This window comes from Microcaecilia unicolor, chromosome 7 (genome assembly GCF_901765095.1).
Source record: "Microcaecilia unicolor chromosome 7, aMicUni1.1, whole genome shotgun sequence".
NCBI lineage: Eukaryota > Metazoa > Chordata > Amphibia > Gymnophiona > Siphonopidae > Microcaecilia > Microcaecilia unicolor.
Window position 1 is genome coordinate 109,614,666 of NC_044037.1, and position 24,676 is coordinate 109,639,341.

At 48.1% G+C, this 24,676-nt stretch overlaps 1 protein-coding gene across 2 annotated transcripts in view; it reads left to right on the top strand.

Moving 5' to 3' along the window:
- Window positions 1-24,193, top strand: part of SETD1A (SET domain containing 1A, histone lysine methyltransferase) — a 355,902-nt gene extending 331,709 nt beyond the window's left edge. For both annotated transcript variants that reach the window (XM_030208984.1, XM_030208985.1), the window contains exons 18-19: window positions 3,367-3,504; window positions 20,462-24,193. In XM_030208984.1, coding sequence (XP_030064844.1) covers window positions 3,367-3,504; window positions 20,462-20,635 — 312 coding nt within the window. In that variant the 3' untranslated portion in view covers window positions 20,636-24,193. The remainder of the gene's footprint in view (window positions 1-3,366; window positions 3,505-20,461) is intronic.
- Window positions 24,194-24,676: the final 483 nt, after the last annotated feature.

Here is a 24,676-nt window from a genome sequence, read left to right on the forward strand (position 1 = left end):
GGGGGGGCTCAGAGGGGAGAAGGGGATTGGTGAGGGTGCTTAGAGGGGAGAAGGGGATTGGTGAGGGTGCTCAGAGGGGAGAGGGGAGGGTGAGGGTGCTCAGAGGGAAGAAGGGGATTGGGAGGGTGGGGGTGGTCATAGGGGAGAAGGGGATTGGGGAGGGTGGGGGGTGCTCATAGGGAGAAGGGGATTGGGGAGGGTGGGGGAGCTCAGAGGGGAGAAGGGGATTGGGGAGGGAGTGCTCAGATGGGAGAAGGGGTCTGAAGCTGGAACTGGGGTCTGACAAGGGGGCAGGAGGGAAAATGGGTCCATGCCTGGGGCAGGTGGGAGAATTGGTCTGGGGCTGAAAAGGGGGGGATGCAAGGCATGTGGTGGATGAAGGGGGCTGGAACTGGGGGCTGAAAAGGAGGGTATTTGGGATAAGGGGGCAAGTACTGGAACTGGGGCTGAAACGGGCAGGGGCTGAAACTGGGGCTTTAAAGGGGACAGGGAGAACTGGCTGGGGCTGAAGCTCGGGACTGATGGGAGAAAAGGGCTGGGGACTGATGGGGCTGAAAAGGGGGGCAGGTGGGAGAAGTGGGCTGTGGCTGGAACTAGGGGTATGTGGAATAAGGGGGCTGAAAAGAGGGGACAGACCCTGGATGGAAGTGGGGAGCATGAGGGAGGGCAGACCTTGGATGGATGGGAGAGGGAGGGCAGATGGTGGGTGGAAGGGGGAGAGAGAAAGAGGGCAGACTGGGGTAAATAGTGGATGGAAAGGGCAGAGATAGAGGGCAGATGTGGATGGAAGGGAGAGAAAGAGGGCAGATGTTGATGGAAGGGGGAGAGAGAGATGGCAGACTGGGGCATATGGTGGATGGAAGGGGCCGAAATAGATGGCAGACAGTAGATGGAAGGGAGAGAGAGGGCAGACAGTGGATGGAAGGGGCAGAGAGAGAGAGGGCAGACAGTGGATGGAAGGGACATTAGAGAGGGCAGAGAGAGAGAGAGCGAGCGAAGACAGATGCTGGATGGAAGGAAGACTGTGAAAAGAAGATGAGGAAAGCAGAAACCAGAGACAACAAACTGTAAATAAAATACATTTTTTTATTTTTTTGCTTTAACATGTAAATAAGGTAATCTTTTTATTGGACTAATTTTAATACATTTTGACTTAACTTTCAGAGAACAAAACCCCCTTCCTCAGGTCGGGATAGGATACTGTAACAGCACTATACTGTATTGACCTGAGGAAGGAGATTTTGGCCTCTGGAAGCTAAATGTATTAGTCCAATAAAATGGTATTATTTTATTTTCTGTATTTGTTAATTTGTAAAGTGGTGATTGGTGTTAGTTTTTTCAAATTTACATCTGCTGTCTTTATATTTTGCACAGTACTAGGGAACAGTTTCTGTTTCTGTGGTGTTGCATTGTATGCAGAGTCTGGCATCGGGGGTTCAGTTTAATTTTTGTCTAAATAGATTACTTATTCTATAGTGGATTAGGGTGTATCTGTGTTTGTGAAAATGACATGGCTTTCGGTTGGCATTGACTGCAGGATCCACGATCTGTACTAATCTGTCTGTTTTCGTTTTACAATAGGTGAATTGATGTTCTAGTGCTCACTGTAGTGTTTAAGATGCTTTCCTTTTCCTTGTGTGACTCGTACAAATTACTGCTTATGGTATGGTAGAATCACTCTATAGGTCCTGAATGTTTTGTATTCTCGGTATGCCTAGTACTGGATTTGGGGGGGCGGGGGGTGTTAAAAAATGACCGGCCCCAGGTGTCAACTACCCTAGGTATGCCACTGCCTAACACTTGAGAATCACGCGAAAAACACAACCAAAAAATGTTCCAATCAATGTGGAAATTAAAAAGAGTAAGACCATTCTTCCCAAGGACCGTCTTCCGTAATCTGGTACAATCATTAGGACTCAGTCATCTAGACTACTGCAACTCACTCTACGCTGGCTGCAAAGAACAAATACTCAAAAAAACTCCAAACAGCCCAGAACACAGCAGCCAGACTCATATTCGGAAAATCAAAATACCAAAGTGCAAAACCCCTACGAGAGAAGCGACACTGGCTCCCACTCAAAGAACGCATCACATTCAAATTATGTACCCTAGTTCACAAAATCATCCACGGCGAGGCCCCAGCCTACATGTTAGACCTGATAGACTTACCACCCAGGAATGCTAAAAAATCATCTCGCACATTCCTTAATTTTCATTTCCCCAACTGTAAAGGTCTAAAATACAAATTAATGCACGCATCAATTTTTTCCTATATGAGCACGCAATTCTGGAACGCGTTGCCACGCAACCTAAAAGCGATCTATGAACTGACCAACTTCCGCAAACTACTGAAGACCCATCTCTTTGACAAAATATACCACAAAGATCAACACATCTGAAACTCCCCACATATACCCAGAAATGTTTAATAATGCCTTCTGTTATATTACTATCATGTATTCCATTACCATGTAATCCAAAATACTTCTGTAATAACAAATGTCTATTCTCTTCTTATATCCATGATGTATTGTAAGCCACATTGAGCCTGCAAAGAGGTGGGAAAATGTGGGATACAAATGCAATAAATAAATAAATAAATTATTAGTGGGTTTGGAAAAGATGAAGCTGTTGATCATATAATTTGAATGGCTACTGTGTATTTTAAGAGACAATACATTTAGGACTGCATCTGTATACCAGCAAACTCAGACTAGAGGCCGACTGAAACTGGGGTTGTTGGTTTAAACTGAATCAGGAGCTGAAATTTGCCTTTTGGTTTCAGCTGTCATCGAAACCAGCTCCCCACCCCCACCCCCCTTGCAGAGAGCAGGTCCTCTTGAGCCAGCTGCCATCGCCGTCCACCACAGTCCCTCTGCCCTTCCACCACCTGAAGGCCCTCCCTGGGCTTACTTTTAATTGCGTAGTGGTACCCTCTCCTACCCCCTTGGGCCGCCAGGCTTACCTTTTAAAACTCCTGGTGGTCTAGTGGTCTCTTCTGGCAAGAGAGATCCCAGTTACGCTTGCCCCCGCTAGTTCCTTGGCCAGTATAGCTGCCAAGACTTCCCACAGCAGCCCTGTGTTATTGCCACAAGAGGTCTCAGCAGCAATTTTGAGATTGGCGCCAGCATAAGCAGGAGCGACTGGATATTATTTGGTGTGCATGTTTAGCTGAGAGAGTGCACGAATTGGAAGTGAAAAGGAGAAGCTGAGAAGCTAAGACTCTAACAGCTTTAGTGGTGGTTTTGGTTTGCTAAATCCCAAACAGTATACATTCTCAGTTGCCCTTACGCTTTGGAATTTATAGAAAGAAAATTCACATTCCTCCAGTGCCACAGTGACAACTTCCCTTTTTGTCTTCTTCAGGTGGTAGCAGATATGCGGGAGAAGAGATATGCATTGGAAGGCATTGGCAGCAGCTATTTGTTCCGTGTGGATCATGATACCATCATTGATGCCACCAAGTGTGGCAATCTGGCCCGCTTCATCAACCACTGCTGCACGGTAAGAAGGAGTAGAGATTGCAGTCAAATATTTTTCCCATCCTTTTTCTAGTTCTTTTGACAATCTAAGTAACATTAAGCGCAGACTCTGAAATTGGGTGACTTGTTGAGAAATCTGTATTCTCCGAGGATAAACAGGCTTACAAATTCTCACAAGTGGGTAGATGCCGTTCCCGCATCGCCCAGTTTGGTAATATGCTGTAGAAAAAACTAGAGCTTTTTGGAGTGTGAGCAGTGCTCCAGCGCACATGCATGAGTGTCTCCCCACACACAACGCAAACATGCCGACTCAGTTTCACTTTTACCGTGCGAGGAGCAGCTGCTTTCAGTAGTGGCTCCTCACACATCCAGTCAGAGCATTTTTGTGCTTTTCAAGTGCCTTTGGCGGTTTTTTTGTCCCATCTCTTCTTGTTTTTCTTTTGTTTTCCAAAAATAAAAAGGTTTTCCCTCGTTTCTTAGGGGTTTTTTGACCCGCATTTAAGTTTCCTTTATTTATTGAAGCGGACTACTTTTAGGTCTGCCCGGTTGGGCTGTTTTCTTTGTGCCTTTTTCCCCTTTTCAGGCACCATCACGTCTTTTAATTTGGCCTATGCAGTTTTTCCTTCCATGTCCACGAAGACTCCTAGTGGCTTCAAGCATTGTACTCAGTGCAACCGGACCATCTCGGGGAAGGACACCCATTCTTGGTGTCTTCAGTGCCTGGGACCTGACCATAGCCCAGCCAACTGTATCCTCTGCCTGTGTATGAAGAAGAGGACTGGGGTTTCCCAAGAGGCTCAATGCACCACGATTTTTGGAGCCCAGTCTGGGACATCGGCATCGAGGTCGGAGGTGTCTGCATCAACGTCGAGCATCACACTGATATCAGGAGCCCAGGTAGGAATGGCTGCTTTGAAGCCCCGTGACACTGGGAGCAGCGAGGCATCAAGTGGGTCTCCACCTGTCTCAAGGCCTCCTGCTTTGCAGGTCCCCCGGAACTGGCCACTGTCGGACCCAACTCCGAGGCGACGGGAGGATTCAACGTCGTCCTCGTTGGCACCAAGGAGCGTGGGTGACGTTCATCAGGCAAAGGCCAAGAAGCACCGACACCGATCTCCTTCAATGCATGGAGCCAGAGCTCCAGGGCATCGAGGGAGTTGGCACCAGAAAAGTGTCAAGACCGGGAGGACTGCTCCACCTTTATCCAGGAGGTGCTGACGCGAGTGTCTCACTGGCCCCAGTGATTCTGCGCCTCAGCCAACGCCAAAGTCTTTCCCGATGGTGGCCCTCGATGAGTGCATCAGGCCTTGCTCCCTGAGCTGCTGAATGGTCTGATGCAGCGATGTGTGTCAGTATCGGGGGTGCTTACGCCTACCATACCTTCCGATCCGGCTCCTCTTGGCCCTCAGCCTACAGTGTCAACAATCACCCAGGCCGGTACCCCCTCGACGTCGGTGGAGGAAGCGTCACAAAAGTTGAGGTGGGATCCTGTTTCTCAACATCGTTCTCGAGGACATGAGTCCTTGGCATCGAGGCAGGCCCAGTCTCAGACATCCCTTAGGGAACTGTTATCCGACACCAAGGAGGAGCGCTCATAGGCGTCAGAAGAAGATACCAGGTACTTTTCCTCCGATGAGTCCTATGGAATTCCTTCTGAGCCCTCTCCACCACCTGAGAGGAGAATGTCTCCACTTGAGAGCCTCTCTTTTACCTCCTTTGTGCGGGAAATGGCTGATGCCATTCCAGTCCCTGTAGAAGTGGAGGATGAGCCCAGGGCCAGGATGCTCGAGGTCTTGGACCACACCTCCCCTCCTATGTAGGTAGTGACTGCTCCTCTCCAAGAGGTACTCAAGGCAGTCCTCGTCATGAACTGGGCATCCCCTCTGTCTGTCCCTGTGGACCCCCCAAAAAATTTGACACCCAGTACCGGATCCACGGGGAACCTGGTTTGATGAGGCTCATTTACCCCACAACTCCATGGTGGTGGGGGCCGCTCTCAAAAAAAGCCAGGAGTACTAGGTACTATGCCTCGGCTCCCCCAGGCAGAGAAGCTAGAACCCAGGACTCTTTTGGGAGAAAGATGTTATCAGGCCTGTATGCTAATTGTCAGTATCCAGTCATACCAGCTCTTCACAGGCGTTTACTTGCAGAACTCAATGCAGCAGCTGTCAGACTTGGTCAATGCACTCCCCCCGGAACAGGCAGAACCGTTTCGCCAGTTGGTCAAGCAGCAGAAGGCGTGTTGTAAATTCTTGACTGGGGCACTTACAAACTTTGATGTGGCATCCGGATATCTGCCAAGGTGTAGCAATGTTTAGACTCTCATGGCTGCGTGTTTCTGACCTAGAACATACTGTTCGGCAGAGGTTAATGGATACCCCTTGCTGGGGGGATAATCTTTTTAGAGAGAAGGTCAAGGAGGTCACTGACCAAATCAAGAAGCAAACTGATTCTATGTCTTCTCTCTTCCGCCGGACGTCTTCTGCAATTGTCTCCTCATCCAGGAGGTATTTTGGTAGGTTGTGGAGTGCTTCCTATTCCTACTCTAGGCATAGGTATGCGCCTGCAGCTTGCCAGCCTGCTCTGGCACAGCCCCAGTGCACTCGTTCTTGTCAACAGAGTGCACCCAAGGCCCCAGCTGCTCCCCAGCAAAAGCAAGGGACGAGCTTTTGACTGGGTTCAGCAGAGCATAGCCACAGTCAGTGTCCGTTCCAGACGACTTGCTGGTTGGGGGGAGGTTGTTTTTTTACCAAAGGTGGCCTCTCATAACCTCCGACCGGTGGGTTCTTCAAATAGTCCTGCTTGGATACACCCTCAATTTGCTTTCCAAACCTCCAAATTGTCCACCAAGAGCCCATTCTTTCAGCTCTCAGCACAAGCAGGTACTTGCAGAGGAACTCTCTGGCTTTCTCAAGGCCCATGCAGTTGAACTCCTTCCACCAGGAAAAGAAGGGCAGGGATTCCATTCTATTGAGTGGAGGAGTGGCCTAGTGGTTAGGGTGGTGGACTTTGGTCCTGGGGAACTGAGGAACTGAGTTTGATTCCCGGCACAGGCAGCTCCTTGTGACTCTGGGCAAGTCACTTAACCCCCATTGCCCGCCGCATTGAGCCTGCCATGAGTGGGAAAGCGCGGGGTACAAATGTAACAAAAATAAAATTCCAGGTACTTCCTTGTACAGAAAAAAAAACAGGGGGATGCATCTTATCCTAGACATAAGGGCCTTGAGCAAATTCCTAGCCCGAGAAAAGTTTAGGATAGTTTTCCTGGGCATCCTTCTTCCCATGATTCAGGAAAATGATTGGATATGCTCTTTGGACTTGAAGGATGCATATACACACATCCTGATACTTCCAGCCCACCGGAAGTATCTTCGGTTTCGGCTTGGAACACATCACTTTCAGTACCGCATGTTGCCTTTTGGCCTCACATCAGCTCCTTACAAAGTGTCTAGCAGTAGTCGCAGCGTCACTACACAGACTGGTAGTTCATGTGTTCCCTTATCTCGACAATTGGCTGGTGAAGAGCACCTCGGAGGGCGGTGCTCGGGAGTCCATGCGGATGACTATTTGGGTGCTGGAACTAGGGTTCATTATCAACTACCCCAAGTCCCATCTCCATCCAGTTCAACAGTTGGAGTTCATAGAATCACTGCTAAATATGAAGACTGTCCAGGCCTACCTCCCAGATACGCATGTGGACAACCTTCTTTCCCTAGCGTCCAAGGTTCGGACATCACAGCAGGTCACTGCTCAGCAGATGTTGAGATTGTTGGGCCACATGGCTTCCACAGTGTACGTTACATCTATGGCACATCTACACATGAGATCTGCTCAGTGGACCCTGGCTTCTCAGTGGTATCAAGCTACAGGATGTCCAGAAGATGTCATCCAAGTGTCCCCGGAGCTTGTGCGCTCTCTTCATTGGTGGACAATTTGGTCCAATTTGACCTTGGGACTTCCATTCCAAATTCCTCAGCCGCAAAAAAAGTGCTGACAATGGATGCATCATTCCTGGGGTTGGAATCTCATATAGATGGACTTCACACTCAAGGGTCAGAGAAAAACCACACGGAGTGTGGAGGTGCACTTGGTCCCCACAGGACAAAAAAGCAAAAACAAAAAAAGGGGTGGGGAAAATAGGCTCTATTCAAACAATGGGGCAGACGTATAAATTAGTTAAAACAATGATTTTTATTGTGAATAGGTGACTCAACACAGCCGTGTTTCGGCGCCGTAGCACCTTCCTCAGGAGTCTTCCGCAAGTGTTTCAATCTTTGGGGTGATTGGCACACTGGGGAAAAAACACTAGGGGATACACAATCCTTTCTTCCAAAGGAGTATTCAGTGGTTAGATGGCTTACTTTCCACGCGTTGATGATAAGCACTATCTCTGGATAGCTTCTATTTCGCTTCATGAGAGGTTTGCTTTTGTCAAAGCCCCCTGTCAAACCTCCACCAGTGTCATGGCATCTCAACGTCATTCTCACCCAGCTGATGAAAACTCCTATTGAGCCACTGAATTCTTGCCATCTGAAGTACTTGACCTGGAAGGTCGTTTTCGTAGTGGCTGTTACTTCAGCTCGTAGGGTCAGTGAGCTTCACGCCTTGATAGTGGATGCACCTTATACTAAGTTTCACCACAACAGAGTAGTCCTCCACACGCACCCTGAGTTCCTAATGAAGGTAGAGTCAGGTTCATCTGAACCAGTTTGTCTGACCAACATTCTTTCCCCGACCTCGTGCCCATTCTGGCGAAAGTAGCTTGCACACTTTGGAGTGCAAGAGAGCGTTGGCCTTTTACATGGAGCAGACGAAGACCCAAAGACAGTCCACCCGGTTGTTTTTTTTCTTTTGATCCCAACAGGATCAGGGTCGCCATCGGGAAACACACCATATCCAATTGGCTAGCAGATTGCATTTCCTTCGCTTATACCCAGTCTGGGCTGACTTTGGAGGGTCATGTCACGGCTCATAATGTTAGAGCCATGGCCGTGTCGGTAGCCCACTTGAAGTAAGCCTCCATTGAAGATATTTGTAAGGCTGTGACGTGGTCTTCAGTCCACATATTCACATCATATTACTGCCTTGAGCAGGACACCCGATGCGACAGTCAGTTTGTGCAGTCAGCGCTGCAGAATCTGAGGTCTAGAATCCAACTCCACCCACCTAGGCCCTTTTTATTCTGTTCCAGGTTGACTGTCAGCTAGTTATATATAATTTCAGTTTAATCTGCGTTCAGTCCTCGCCATTGCAAAGCCCAATTGACCAATGTTTGTTGTTTCGGGTGAGCCTGGATTCCCCACTTGTGAGTATTGTAAGCCTGCTTGTCGTCTGAGAAAGCGAAGATAGTTCCCTGTAACAAGTATTCTCTGAGGACAAGCAGGCTGCTTGTTCTCACATGTGGGTCGGCGTCCACGGCGGCCCCAGGAACTTAGATTTTCCAGCAATGCGCATGCGTGGCCATCTTCCCGCCCATGCGCGCCTCGGTTTTTTTCTTTTCCACGGTGGAGAGTGGCTGCGTGTTGGTCTCTCTCCCTCAGGTCCCAGGAAAAACTTAGGCGCCTTTCAAGTGTTCTTTATCGCTTTCTTTTTGTTTCACGTCGCCTTTTGTTTTCTTTTTATTCCAGTTTTTTTAAAAAAGGGAAACCCTCTTTCTTCCATAGTTTTTGTCCCTTGGTAAGTTTCTTTTCGCTTGTGTTGCGGCCTTCTTGGGCCGCACGTCCGCGGTACTCCTTTTTTGTGCCCTTGGTTGGCACAATCGAGCCGTTTGATTTTGCCGCCACGATTTTTCCGCTGATGTCATCAAAGCCTCCCAGCGGCTTCAAGAAGTGTGCTCGGTGCCAGCGGTTTATCTCGGGCACTGACCCGCACTCCTGGTGCATCCAGTGCCTTGGGCCGGACCATCGCCCAGACGCTTGCAAGTTGTGTCTGAGCTTGAAAAAGCGGTCACGGGCGTTGAGAAGAGCTCTTCGGGACCGTCTTTTTGGAGCTCCGACTGATTTCCTCGGCGTCGACATCGGCACTGGGGATGACATCGGGAGCGCAGGTAATGGCTGTCCAAACTTCACCTTTAGCTGGGAGTAGTGAGCTATCGAGTGGGTCTCCACCTGTCTCGAAGGCTCCTGCCTTGCAGGCCCACCCCCGAGGAGGCGTGTGGATTCCACGTCCTCCTCGTCAGTACCGAGGAGTACCGGTGATGTGCTTCGAGCGAAGGCGAAGAAGCATTGGCACCTGTCTCCCCCAAGACACGGTACCGGGAGCTCTGGGGCATCGAAAGTTTCGGCACCTGGAAAGCGTCGACGCCGGGAGGAGTGCTCACCCTCCATACAAGAGGTGTCAGTGCGTCGATCTTCGGACAGCCCGGTACCGCCTGCCAGACCTTCACAGATTCTGACTTCGACTCTGGTACTGGCCCCGCAGCCTTCCTCGACAGCGACTCTGAAGGAGAGCATTCGAGCCATTCTTCCAGGTCTTCTGGAAGGGCTGCTGCATCAATCTGTTCCAGTACCGGGGGTGCTTGCGCCCTCGGTGCCGTCAATAGAAGCGGCGGCTGGCTCCGTGCCTGTGGTGAGGTCCCTGACGCCGGTACCGCTTGCGGCATCGGCCTCGGCTGCCACCCAGGTCGAGTCGACATCGTTGGAGGGAGCTTCATTGCCACCAGCATGGGAGTCAACTTCTCGTCATCGCCATAGGGGACATGGTTCCTCGGTGTCGAGACGGGCCCAGTTTCAGACTGTAGTTCGAGAACTCTTGTCCGGTACCGAGGAGGATGCCTCCTGGGATGAAGGGGAAGACCACAAATATTTCTGTTCAGAGGAGTCTTGTGGTCTTCCTTCTGATCCTACTCCTTCACCTGAGAGGAAGCTTTCTCCTCCGGAGAGTCTTACCTTCTCCTCCTCTCATGGCTGCGTGCCTCTGACCTGGACAATCGGACCCAGCAGCGGCTTGCGGATGTTCCTTGCCAGGGGGATAATATTTTTGGGGATAAGGTCGAGCAGGTGGCAGAGCAGCTCCACCAGCGGGAAACCGCCCTCGACAAACTCTCCCACTGGACGCCTTCAGCATCTACCTCAACAGGTAGACGTTTTTTCAGGGGAAGGAGGAATGCTCCCTATGCTTACAATAAGTGCAGGTACAATCCACCTTCCCGACAGCCTTCTCAGGCTCATCCCCAGCGTGCTCGTTCGCGTCAACAGCGTGCGCCCAGACAGGCCCCTGCAGCTCCCCAGCAAAAGCACGGGACGGGCTTTTGACTGTCTCCATTTGAGCATAGCCATAAACGTACCTGTGCCAGACGATCTGCCGGTCGGAGGGAGTTTAAAATGTTTTCACCAAAGGTAGCCTCTCATAACCTCAGTGGGTTCTTCAAATAGTCCGGTTAAGGTACTCCCTCAATTTGATTTCCAGACCTCCAAATTGTCCACCAGGAGCTCAGTCCTTCAGCTTCCAGCACAGGCAGGTACTTGCAGAGGAACTCTCTGCCCTTCTCAGCGCCAATGCGGTCAAGCCCGTACCACCAGGGCAAGAAGGACTGGGATTCTATTCCAGGTACTTCCTTGTGCAAAAGAAAACAGGGGGGATGCATCCCATCCTAGAACTCAGGGCCCTGAAAAAATATCTGGTCCGAGAAAAGTTCAGGATGGTTTCCCTGGGCACCCTTCTTCCCATGATTCAGAAAAACAATTGGCTATGCTCTCTGGACTTAGAGGATGCTTATACACACATCCCGATACTTCCAGCTCACAGGCAGTATCTTCGATTCTGTCTGGGAACACAGCACTTTCAGTATTGTGTGCTACCCTGTGGTCTCGCGTCTGCGCCCAGGGTATTTACAAAATGCCTGGCAGTTGTTGCAACGTCGCTGTGCAGACTGGGAGTGCATGTGTTCCCTTATCTTGACGATTGGCTGGTGAAGAGCACCTTGAAGGCAGGAGCTCTACGATCCATGCAGATTACTATTCAATTGCTCAAACTACTGGGGTTTGTCATCAACTATCCCAAATCCCACCTGGTTCCCGAACAGAAATTGGAATTCATAGGAGCTCTGTTGAACACACAGACGTCTCGAGCTTATCTTCCCCAGTCACGGGCGGACAACCTCCTAGCTCTCGTGTCCTCAGCTCGGGCATCCCAACAGATCACAGCTCGGCAGATGTTGAGACTTCTGGGCCACATGGCCTCCACACTTCATGTGACACCCATGGCACGTCTACACATGAGATCGGCTCGGTGGACCCTAGCTTCCCAGTGGTGTCAGGCTACGGGGGATCTAGAGGATGTCATCCATCTTTCCACCGAATTTTGCAATTCCCTTCACTGGTGGACCATTCACTCCAATCTGACCTTGGGACGCCCATTCCAAATTCCTCAGCAGCAAAAATTGCTGACGACGGATGCATCCCTTCTGGGGTGGGGAGCTCATGTCGATGGGCTCCACACTCAAGGAGTTTGGTCCTTCCAGGAAACGCATCTCCAGATCAACCTCTTGGAATTGCGAGCGATCTGGAATGCTCTAAAGACTTTCAGAGATCGGCTGTCCAACCAAGTTATCCTAATTCAGACAGACAATCAGGTTGCTATGTATTACACCAACAAGCAGGGGGGCACCGGATCTCGCCCTCTGTGTCAGGAAGCAGTCAGGATGTGGCTTTGGGCGACTCAGCATGGCACATATCTGGCAGGCGTAAACAACGGCCTGGCCGACAGGTTGAGCAGGATCATGCAACCTCACGAGTGGTCTCTGAACATGGGCGTTGTCCGCAAGATCTTTCGAGCGTGGGGCACCCCCTCGGTGGATCTTTTTGCCACTCAGTACAATCACAAAGTTCCTCAATTCTGTTCCAGGCCCACGGCAGACTAGCATCAGATGCCTTTCTCCTTCATTGGGGGACAGGTCTCCTGTATGCTTATCCTCCCATTCCTTTGGTAGGGAAAACTCTTCTGAAACTTAGGCAAGACCGTGGAACCATGATTCTGATAGCGCCCTTTTGGCCTCGTCAGATTTGGTTCCCTCTTCTTCTGGACTTGTCCTCCGAAGAACCGTGGAGATTGGACTGTTTTCCGACACTCAGAACGAAGGGTCACTTCTGCATCCCAACCTTCAGTCTCTGGCTGTCACGGCTTCGATGTTGATAGCGTAGAAGTTGCCTCTTTAGGCTTTTCAGAGGGTGTCTCCCGAGTCTTGCTTTCAGGAAAGATTCCACGAAAAGGAGTTATGGGTTTAAATGGAGGAGGTTTGCCGTCTGGTGTGACAGCAAGGCCCTAGACCCTTTCTCTTCTCCTACACGGACCCTGCTTGAGTACCTTCTACACTTGTCAGAGTCTGGTCTTAAGACTAACTCAGTAAGAGTTCACCTTAGTGCAATCAGTGCTTATCATCACCGTGTAGAAGGTCATCCTATCTCTGGACAGCCTTTAGTTGTTCGCTTCATGAGAGGTTTGCTTTTGTCAAAGCCCCCTGTCAAACCTCCACCAGTGTCATGGGATCTCAACGTTGTTCTCACCCAGCTGATGAACCTCCTTTTGAGCCACTGAATTCCTGCCATCTGAAGTACTTGACCTGGAAGGTCATTTTCTTGGTGGCTGTTACTTCAGCTCGTAGAATCAGTGAGCTCCAAGCCCTGGTAGTTCATGCTTCCTACATAAAATTTCATCATAACAGGGTAGTTCTCCGCACTCATCCTAGGTTCCTGCCGAAGGTGGTGTCGAAGTTCCATCTGAACCAGTCAATTGTGTTGCCAACATTTTTTCCCCGTCCACATACCCACCCTGGTGAGGACAAGTTGCATACCTTGGACTGTAAGAGAGCATTGGCCTTTTACGTGGAGCGGATGAAGCCCTATAGACAGTCCGCCCAGTTATTTGTTTCTTTTGATCCCAACAGGATGGGGGTTGCCATCGGAAAACGCACAGTCTCCAATTGGCTAGCAGATTGCATTTCCTTCACTTACGCCCAAGCTGGGTTGACTTTGGAAGGCCATGTCACGGCTCATAATGTCAGAGCCATGGCTGCGTCAGTGGCTCATCTGAAGTCAGCTTCTATTGAAGAGATTTGCAAGGCTGCAACGTGGTCATCAGTCCACACATTCACATCTCTTTAGTGCCTTCAGCAAGATACCCGACATGACAGTCTGTTTGGGCAGTCGGTGTTACAGGCTACACTCTCACTTAGTTGTGTTTGTTTTCAGGTCAATCTCAGTTATGTCCTCGCCGTTGCGAGGCCCAATTGACCATTGTTCATTGTTTTGAGTGAGCCTGGGTGCTAGGGATAACGCATGCGTGATGATGTCCAGCCTGCTTGTCCTTGGAGAAAATGAAGATACTTACCTGTAGCTGGTATTCTCCGAGGACAGCAGGCTGGACATCATCACAACCCTCCCTCCTCCCCTTTGTTCTCTTCTTCTTGCTTGTTATATAACTGAGGGAAGCGCCGCGGGCGGGAAGTCACTCGCGCATGCGCGGTGCGTTGTCCCCGCTCCCGTCGCGCTGCTTCTAGAAGCTTTTAAAGTTTTTCTTTAAAATTCCGGAGCTCCTGGGCCGTCGCGAACGACGACCCATGCGTGATGATGTCTAGCCTGCTGTCCTCGGAGAATACCTGCTACAGGTAAGTATCTTCATTTTACAGATAAGTAACTGTTACCAAACCTGGATAGGAAAAAAGGCAGGAGAGAGGCTGTCCACAATAGTTTAATTTCTTATATGTCACCTGAAATCTATCAAAACGAGATAGATTCAGGTAAAGGAGGTACTTTCCTGTCTCTGGAGGGGTCACAATCTGATTTTGTACCAGAGGCAATGAAGGGTTGAGTGACTTGCCCAAAATCACAGGGAGCTGCACTGGGATTTGAGTCAGACTCCCTTGGTTCTAAGCCCACTGTTGGCTATTCCTATTTGATCAAAGGAGGAAGGAGGGGATGTAGTAGTTCAAAATGGCTTATTGGTGTGAGCCAGATGGTAGCAGAGTGAGGCACTGTAGCAAAATAAGATGAAATGTAATAGATGCTAGCAAATTAAAAGCCTATTTTGCATATTGGCTGAACTTTGGAAATTGGGTGTCCAGGTTGGGACATTCACATTTCCATATTTACAGAAGGTGCTGCTGAACACAGATCCTTAAACAAAAAAAAAAAAAAAAAGTTAATATAATAAGTAAAAGGCAAAATTGAGTATTGAGAAAAATTGAAGAGGTATATTCCAAAACATGTCAAGTACAAAACACTGTTCTCTGGATAAATGCAAATTTTTTTATTTTCAAGAATTCTATCCAGCATAAGAATATTTTTCACTGAATGCCATACAAAGAAATGCCTTTTTAATCAAATTTCACACATCTTATGGCTATCTATAAAGGCAGTCAGTTTCTGGTATGAATTCATTTTTCAAAAATAAATACTCAATAGGTTTTGCCTGATTTATTTCTCTACATTCTCCGAGGACAAGCAGGCTGCTTGTTCTCACTGATGGGTGACGTCCACGGCAGCCCCTCCAATCGGAATCTTCACTAGCAAAGTCCTTTGCTAGCCCTCGCGCGCACCGCGCATGCGCGGCCGTCTTCCCGCCCGAAACCGGCTCGAGCCGGCCAGTCTTCTTTTGTCCGCACTCGGTACGGTCGTGTTTTCGCCGTGTCGAGCCCCGGAAAGTCGACCTCGCGCGTCCTTTTCTTTGGCGTGTTATTTTTTTTTTCTTCGGAAAATCCTTCAAAACTGTCGGGAAGTACTCCGGAAGCCCCCCGGGCTTCGTTTGCCCCTTCCCGTATTTTTCAGTCTTTGCCCCGGTAAGTTTTCTTTCGTCGTCGGGGTAGGCCTCTTTTCGGCCTCGGTCGGGATTTTCTCCCTAAAACTTTTGGTGCTCAAATTCGTCATTTCGGATTTTGATTTCGCCGGCGTGATTTTTCCGCCCATGACATCGAAGCCTTCCAGCGGCTTCAAGAAGTGCACCCAGCGCGCCCGGATCATCTCGCTCACTGACAGACACGCGTCGTGTCTTCGGTGTCTGGGGGCCGAGCACCGCCCTCAGGCCTGTAGTCTGTGTTCCCTTTTGCAAAAGCGGACTCAGGTAGCGAGATTGGCCCAGTGGAACGTTTTGTTCTCGGGCTCTTCGTCGGCATCGGCACCGAGGGTATCGAGTGCATCGACGTCGTCAGCGTCCAGAGCTTGATCCTCGGCCGCCAGTGCATCGAGGCATCGGCCCTCTGCATCGGCGCCGGGACATCGGATAGCTGCATCGACGTCGGTGGTACCGGGACCCCGTCTGCTGATGTCGTCGGACGGTGGTGCATCATCGGGAGTGCAGGTGAGGGCTGTCCATTCCCCTGCTGGTGGCGGTGAGCCTTCGGGTGGGTCTCCTCCTACCCTGAGGGCTCCTGCGGTACAGCCCCCCCGAGACCGACCTCCTTCGGCCTCGGCCCCGAGGAAGCGACGGCTGGATTCTACGTCCTCCTCGTCGGTGCCGGGGAGCTCCGGTGACATGCTTCGGAAGAAGTCGAAGAAGCATCGACACCGGTCTCCTCCCCGCGTCGGCACCGAGAGCTCTGGGTCGCCGAGGGAGTCGGCACCCAGGAGGCATCGGCACCGAGAGGACCGCTCACCCTCTGTTCAGGAGGTGTCGATGCGCTCCACTCTGGACAGCCCGGAACAGCCTCCTCGCCCGGAACAGGTTCTGACGTCGACGCCTGCATCGACCTCTCTGCCTTTCTCTGCAGCCGCTCTGAACGAGAGCCTCCGGGCCGTTCTCCCAGAGATTCTGGGAGAGCTGTTGCGCCCTACCCCTCCGGTACCGGCGGTGCTTGCGCCTCCGGTACCGTTGAGCGAGGCGCCGGCTGGCCCATCGCCCGGGGTGAGGTCCCCGACGTCGGTACCGCGTGCGGTGCCGACTGCGGCCACCTCCCAGGAGGGCTCCCCGACTACGTCGGCGGAGGGAGCTTCGCCGATGCGGGCAAGGGAGTCTATCTCTCGGCGCCCCCATCGTGGACGTGGCTCCACGGAGTCGAGCCGGGCGAGGTTGCAGACACAGGTTCGTGAACTTGTGTCTGACACCGAGGGTGAGGCCTCGTGGGAGGAAGAGGAAGACCCCAGATATTTCTCTGACGAGGAGTCTGAGGGTCTTCCTTCTGATCCTACTCCCTCTCCGGAAAGACAGCTTTCTCCTCCTGAGAGTCTGTCTTTCGCTTCCTTTGTCCGGGAGATGTCTACGGCCATCCCCTTCCCGGTGGTTGTGGAGGACGAGCCCAGGGCTGAAATGTTTGAGCTCCTGGACTATACTTCTCCACCTAAGGAAGCGTCCACTGTTCCCTTGCACCATGTCCTAAAAAAGACATTGCTTGCGAACTGGACAAAACCCTTAACTAATCCCCACATCCCCAAGAAAATTGAGTCCCAGTACCGAATCCATGGGGACCCAGAGCTGATGCGCACTCAGTTGCCTCACTACTCTGGAGTTGTGGATTTGGCCCTAAAGAAGGCTAAGAGTTCTAGGGAGCATGCTTCGGCGCCCCCGGGCAAAGACCCTAGGACCTTAGACTCCTTTGGGAGGAAGGCCTACCATTCTTCTATGCTCGTGGCCAAAATCCAGTCTTACCAGCTCTACACGAGCATACACATGCGGAACAATGTGCGGCAGTTGGCGGGCTTGGTTGATGCTCTTCCCCCTGAGCAAGCTAAGCCTTTTCAGGAGGTGGTCAGGCAGCTGAAGGCGTGCAGAAAATTCCTGGCCAGAGGGGTGTATGACACCTTTGATGTTGCGTCCAGGGCCGCTGCTCAAGGTGTGGTGATGCGCAGGCTCTCATGGCTGCGTGCCGCCGACCTGGAGAATAGACTCCAGCAGCGGATTGCGGACTCGCCTTGCCGTGCGGACAACATTTTTGGAGAGAAAGTCGAACAGGTGGTAGAGCATCTCCACCAGCGGGACACCGCATTCGACAAGTTCTCCCGCCGGCAGCCTTCAGCATCTACCTCTACAGGTAGAAGATTTTTCGGGGGAAGGAAGACTGTTCCCTGTGCTTCTGGCAAGCGTAGGTACAATCCTCCTTCTCGACAGCCTGCGGCCCAGGCTAAGCCTGGGATGGGGAGCTCATGTCGATGGGCTTCACACCCAGGGAAGCTGGTCCCTCCAGGAATGCGATCTGCAGATCAATCTCCTGGAGTTACGAGCGGTCTGGAATGCTCTGAAGGCTTTCAGAGATTGGCTGTCCCACCAAATTTTCCAAATTCAGACAGACAACCAGGTTGCCATGTATTACATCAACAAGCAGGGGGCACCGGATCTCGCCCCCTGTGTCAGGAAGCCGTCAGCATGTGGCTGTGGGCTCGCCGTCACGGCATGGTGCTCCAAGCCACATATCTGGCAGGCGTAAACAACAGTCTGGCCGACAGGTTGAGCAGGATTATGCAACCTCACGAGTGGTCGCTCAATTCTCGTGTAGTGCGACAGATTTTCCAAGCGTGGGGCACCCCCTTGGTGGATCTCTTCGCATCTCGAGCCAACCACAAAGTCCCTCAGTTCTGTTCCAGGCTTCAGGCCCATGGCAGACTGGCATCGGATGCCTTCCTCCTGGACTGGGGGGAGGGTCTGCTGTATGCTTATCCTCCCATACCTCTGGTGGGGAAGACTTTGTTGAAACTCAAGCAAGACCGAGGCACCATGATTCTGATTGCTCCTTTTTGGCCGCGTCAGATCTGGTTCCCTCTTCTTCTGGAGTTGTCCTCCGAAGAACCGTGGAGATTGGAGTGTTTTCCGACCCTCATCACACAGGACGAAGGGGCTCTTCTGCATCCCAGCCTCTGGTCCCTGGCTCTCACGGCCTGGATGTTGAGAGCGTAGACTTTGCCTCTTTGGGTCTGTCAGAGGGTGTCTCCCGCATCTTGCTTGCTTCCAGGAAAGATTCCACTAAGAGGAGTTACTTCTTTCTATGGAGGAGGTTTGCCGTCTGGTGTGACAGCAAGGCCCTAGATCCTCGCTCTTGTCCTACACAGACCCTGCTTGAATACCTTCTGCACTTGTCTGAGTCTGGTCTCAAGACCAACTCTGTAAGAGTTCACCTTAGTGCAATCAGTGCATACCATTACCGTGAGGAAGGTAAGCCGATCTCAGGACAGCCTTTAGTTGTTCGCTTCATGAGAGGTTGCTTTTGTCAAAGTCCCCTGTCAAGCCTCCTACAGTGTCATGGGATCTCAATGTCGTTCTCACCCAGCTGATGAAACCTCCTTTTGAGCCACTGAATTCCTGCCATCTGAAGTACTTGACCTGGAAGGTCATTTTCTTGGTGGCAGTTACTTCAGCTCGTAGAGTCAGTGAGCTTCAGGCCCTGGTAGCCCAGGCTCCTTACACCAAATTTCATCATAACAGAGTAGTCCTCCGCACTCACCCTAAGTTTCTGCCAAAGGTTGTGTCGGAGTTCCATCTGAACCAGTCAATTGTCTTGCCAACATTCTTTCCCCGTCCTCATTCCTGCCCTGCTGAACGTCAGCTGCACACATTGGACTGCAAGAGAGCATTGGCCTTCTCTCTGGAGCGGACACAGCCCAACAGACAGTCCGCCCAATTGTTTGTTTCTTTTGATCCCAATAGGAGGGGAGTGGCTGTGGGGAAACGCACCATATCCAATTGGCTAGCAGATTGCATCTCCTTCACTTACGCCCAGGCTGAGCTGGCTCTTGAGGGTCATGTCACGGCTCATAATGTTAGAGCCATGGCTGCGTCGGTAGCCCACTTGAAGTCAGCCACTATTGAAGAGATTTGCAAAGCTGCGACGTGGTCATCTGTCCACACATTCACATCTCATTACTGCCTGCAGCAGGATACCCGACGCGACAGTCGGTTCGGGCAGTCAGTTCTTCAGAACCTGTTTGGGCTTTAGGATCCAACTCCACCCCCCGAGGGCCCTGTTTGTTCTGTTCCAGGCTACACTCTCAGTTAGTTGGTAAATTTTTTAGGTCAATCTCAGTTATGTCCTCGCCGTTGCGAGGCCCAATTGACCATGGTTGTTGTTTTGAGTGAGCCTGGGGGCTAGGGATACCCCATCAGTGAGAACAAGCAGCCTGCTTGTCCTCGGAGAAAGCGAATGCTACATACCTGTAGAAGGTATTCTCCGAGGACAGCAGGCTGATTGTTCTCACAAACCCGCCCGCCTCCCCTTGGAGTTGTCTTCCCTTGTATTGTCTTGCTACATACTGGACTGGCCGGCTCGAGCCGGTTTCGGGCGGGAAGACGGCCGCGCATGCGCGCGAGGGCTAGCAAAGGACTTTGCTAGTGAAGATTCCGATTGGAGGGGCTGCCGTGGACGTCACCCATCAGTGAGAACAATCAGCCTGCTGTCCTCGGAGAATACCTTCTACAGGTATGTAGCATTCGCTTTGTCCTGGGTAAGGATATATCTTTACTGTCAGTCAAGTAAATTTTACCCCATGTGCTACTCTAACTTTTCTTATGATCATTCCTTATTCTTAGCACTACTGACTGCAAAAAGGTGTCTCCCAACTGTTAACTTACAAACTTGATCACCTTTAGGAGATTGTTCTTTTTTTTTTTTTTTTAGCTTGGAACTGTAGTGCACAGATGTCTGCTTCTCATGCTGAAACCTTGTCAGCCCTTACTGATTGTATTTGAGAATATGCCAAAACTTGCTGTCACTGTATGTTAATTGACTTCATCTTGTCTTGAAAGCTTGAAACAGCTGTACCATTGCTCTGTGCAAATTGGCTCTGTCAGCTGCTCTTTTTGGCTCTATCCTATTGGTTAATGAGAATGTTTTTGTACTCAATATAACATTCAGAATCTGTTTCATTTTCTCTGCTACTCTCCTCTTACTGTACTCTTCTCTGAAGTTTGTTTAAATTCTATCAGTGTTACTGCTACCTCTAGTGATAAGTTATTCCAGGCAACTACTGCCCATCTCAGTACAGAAATATTCCTTCAGAGCCTCCCTCCTTCCGATTTCACATTATGAATCGTTCCCTCACTGCTGTTTTTTGTTCCTTTCCCAGCCGAATTGTTATGCCAAAGTCATTACCATTGAGTCGCAGAAGAAGATAGTCATCTACTCCAAGCAGCCTATTGGTGTCAATGAGGAGATCACCTATGACTACAAGTTTCCTATTGAGGAGAACAAGATCCCTTGTCTGTGTGGTACAGAGAACTGCCGGGGTACACTCAACTGATGCTGAACACCAAGCATGTCACATCTTTCAACTATGGCACCCCGTGGCACTCTATAAGTACAGAATGTTCTGTAGGAAAATAACTCAGTTTGGTGGTGTCATTACAAAAAAAAAAAAGGCATGTGGAACAGTCTTTTATTTTCTGTTTTTTTTTTTCTTATATTAAGGTTGTGGCACACTCACCTACCTTGCACATGAGGAGGCCTAAGCATAAAGAGATAACTTCCCTCTTCTTTCAGCTGCATTTTAGGCATACATTTATTTTGCTGAGGATGAAACTAAAGTGGTCCCAAATTTCTGAAAGCACTTGTAAATTCTTAGTTGAGAAATTTCGATTCTCTCTTCCCTATTCATATTTGTACTTTTGTAACCTCTCTGTAGTCATCCAGTGCAGTCTAGAGCATCCAGTGAATGCTAGCATTCTCACTTACAATGGCAGTTGTGGTCTAAAAGATGTCTGTCGTGTCTAATTACATATAGGTACACATGCTTAAAAATGAACTGCCACTGATGTTAGTGCAGAGCATCATGTTTTCCAGATGTGCTTCTTTGTGTATGTGTCTATACATACATACTCATGCAAGCACACTAATAGTCTGGAAAACATGGTGCTCTTCATTGACTTCCGTGACAATTCATTGTTAAGTATATATGTAATATGTCTACGTGTACATATTGTAATTTTCAGTTGGGCAATTTTCAAAGCCACTTATAATGTACCCAGATATAGTGACTTTCTGAAAATTGCTCTCCCTCCATCTGACTAAACCATGTTGGGTACCACAGTGCATGTACTTTGAGCTTTGAGGGTGTGTTTTAGTTAATATTAGAAAATAATGCTTGCAGACTGAATTAAAATCCTACCCATACAGAAATTCCTGGGTACTTTTTATCTACAACAATTTTTAAAGAGAAAGTAAGCATGAACTTCACATTTGAAATTCGGTGCTTAGTCTGCAGGTAAAAAGTACCCATGGCCTTCGCACCAAAGCAGGCCATTTGAAAATTGCTACCAGAATGGATTCCATTTTCTGAAAAGAGATACAAGAATAACACATTTCCATGACCTTGTATAGGAAGACAACGGAATACTTTGGGGATTCAGACCCATTTCTCCCTCTTTCTCTTCTTTCCTTATGCTTTTGTAGTGTTATAGAGAATTTATGTCCATGAGCAAGGTCCTTTATTAGTTACCCAATGTTGAAAGCAGAGGCCAGTTCAGAAACATTTTTTGTATTGCTCTGTTATGACAATAGCAGGTTTTCTTTTAAATCATTTGCTCTGTTTCTTGCAGCTACTGGTATCTATTGGGGAAAGACCTCATTAGTATGCTCAACTGTTTATTTTTCCTGGTTTTTGTTTTTTGTGTAGAACATTGTAAAACTTAATAGAGGCATTTATTTTCATTGTGAAGATTATACCTAATCTCAGAATGATTTTAGTAATACTGCATCTGGTGTTAAGTAAATCACCAAGATAATCTTTTATCCAAATTCCTACTTAAATTGCTTCACAATTATATAACTGTATAGATCCTCCTCAACTATAATTCAGTCCTCTTGTTAAAAATCAAATCTATTTTTTTGCACTTGGTACCTAAACAAGTGCAGAAACAGGCTCAGGTTGTATTTTTAAAACAACATGGCATTATCTTAATGGAAAAATCTGATCCTGTTTCAGTAAGAACACCAATTAAACAGAAATCTAAGGAATAATATGATCACTTAAAGAGAATATTTATACTTTATTTAAAACAGCAGCTTAGCCAACTTCTTTTGAAATTGAGGTTCATTTTGTTTTTAGTCTTAAGTTTCCCTTCATTTTTTTTTACAACATATATTTTATTTCCAACAATTTTACACTTTTGGGGGAATGAAACTGTTATAGCAAAGTGCTTTTTTTTTTTTTTTTTTTTTACTTCCAGTCTTAACTGTGTCGTATTCATGCTTTATATTTAACTTGTGGTACTGAATGGAGTGATAGTGAAGATCAGCACTGTGGTACCCTTGTTGATAAGTTTTTAATTCTGCAGAAGCTGCAGAAGTCATCTTTCTAAACTATCCTCACATTAATGGCGTTAGAAATATCTGCTCTTTTAAGTATCTGGTAGAAATATCTCCTAAAGCCTGGGTGGCCGTGAAAATGCTATTGCCAAATTTATTTCTGTGGTTGCCAATGGTCACCTAGCTAGTGGACTTTCTGCTATATTAGCATGGGGACTGTGTTTTTTTTCCCCTGGTGTAAGGATGCAGAAATATTCAAGTGGCTGCCTTCCCCTTAAAGACAGTCCCACAAATAAGGAATATGGTATTAATTTTATAATTTACTCCTATCTCTGACCACTTAATCAACTGCATTCATAAAAAGTTAAGATGAAAACATTTTCTGCACTTATAGGTCTTTGTTTTCTTCTCTTTTGGAAAGGAAAGATGATAGACTATGCTTAGATGAAGGTGAGCAGATTTTACCATGTGAAGTCTGTTTCCACAGCCTTTTACACACAGACAAAATAAATAAAAAGGACACAAATACACATTTTTTCTTTAGGAGAAGAAAATTTGTAAATATTGTAAAGATGGATTGGAATTGTTTCTTGTAGAAACCTGCGCTATTTGCTGTGTATATAATCTGTTATTTCATATACCATAAAAAATGTAAATAATTTTTCCCTGCCCATATGTTCAGTTGAAAATGTTCAAAATATTTTTTTTCTGCTTTGGATGGTTCATTAAAGGTGATGTCACAGAGACTGTTTTCAGAGATGAAATGCTTAGGGTTGTTTTTTTTTTTTTTTTTAATTATGCTTTAATTTTGAATCAGAATAAATTTCAGTTGAGGCGGAGGAGAAGAGAGTCTGAAATGCAACAAGCTACTTGTTTGTATAATTTATTCAGTTGTAAAGGAAGAGCATCAGATAATGTCAGTTTGTTTATAAGATTCATATTTAGAGTTTAAAAACATAAATGCTATCATTCAATTCTAGGGTGCCTTAGAATGACATTATGTACAGCCTTATCATTCAGGCCAGGAAACCGTGTTAAAGCATTACAGACACATTATAATGCTGTTATTTAATTCTGTTATGAATTTCATTTTAGCACCTTTGAACAATTAAGACAAATTTTCTTGCATTGTCATGCTTGCTGCAACAGCAGATAAGGTTGTATGTGTCAAAACAGGACAACCCCTTTCCTCCACCTCACCAAGACAAACATTTGATAAACCAAACCAATACCTAAAATTAAATTTGCAATAACAGAATAGAGATAAGATCCCAACTTCAAATAGTTTTATTTTTTTTTTTAAGGATTTCATCTTTTAGAACTGGTCTCTTTTCTGCCTCTCTGATGTTCCTCCTTGAGGTAGGATGAAACCACCTTGTGTACAAATATATATCTATATTTTGTTACCTTTAAAAGTAAGCACTGTTGGCGGAACTCAGAGACTGAATTTCCTATTGCAGTGGACTTTTCTTTTTCTGTCGTTGTCTTCTGTTTGTAAATATGTTAATAATTTGTGCATTTAATTGCTACTCAAATAGTAATTTTTTTTATATAAATGTCGTTAACCTTTTATTGTACAAAAGAGCAAATATGAATTGTCTCTTTATTTTGTTGTTCAGGTGTCTGTTTTAAGCTGTAGCTTAGTACTTCTGTATCAGTACCTACTTAGTGTTTCAGCATAGTTTTAAGAAAACATGTTTACCTCTAAGCCTTTATTGACCTAATGTCCCTGCATAGTGTTAGATTAGGAGACTAATCTACCCAGGGAAACAATACTGAGCCAAGCTATTACTAATCCAAATTTTATTATATGCAGTTTGGTTTAGAAAAGGAGGACAAGTGGCTATGACTGGATGACGAGCATGCATCCTCCCTTTCCCCATACCTTTACTGTAATTATTATTTCCCTAACTTCTGGTTAGAAAGTGAGCACATGAGACAGATACAGCTTGGGGAGTAGTGGGAATGTTTTTTTTCTCCGAGGACAAGCAGGCTGCTTGTTCTCATGACTGGGTGACATCCACGGCAGCCCCCTCCA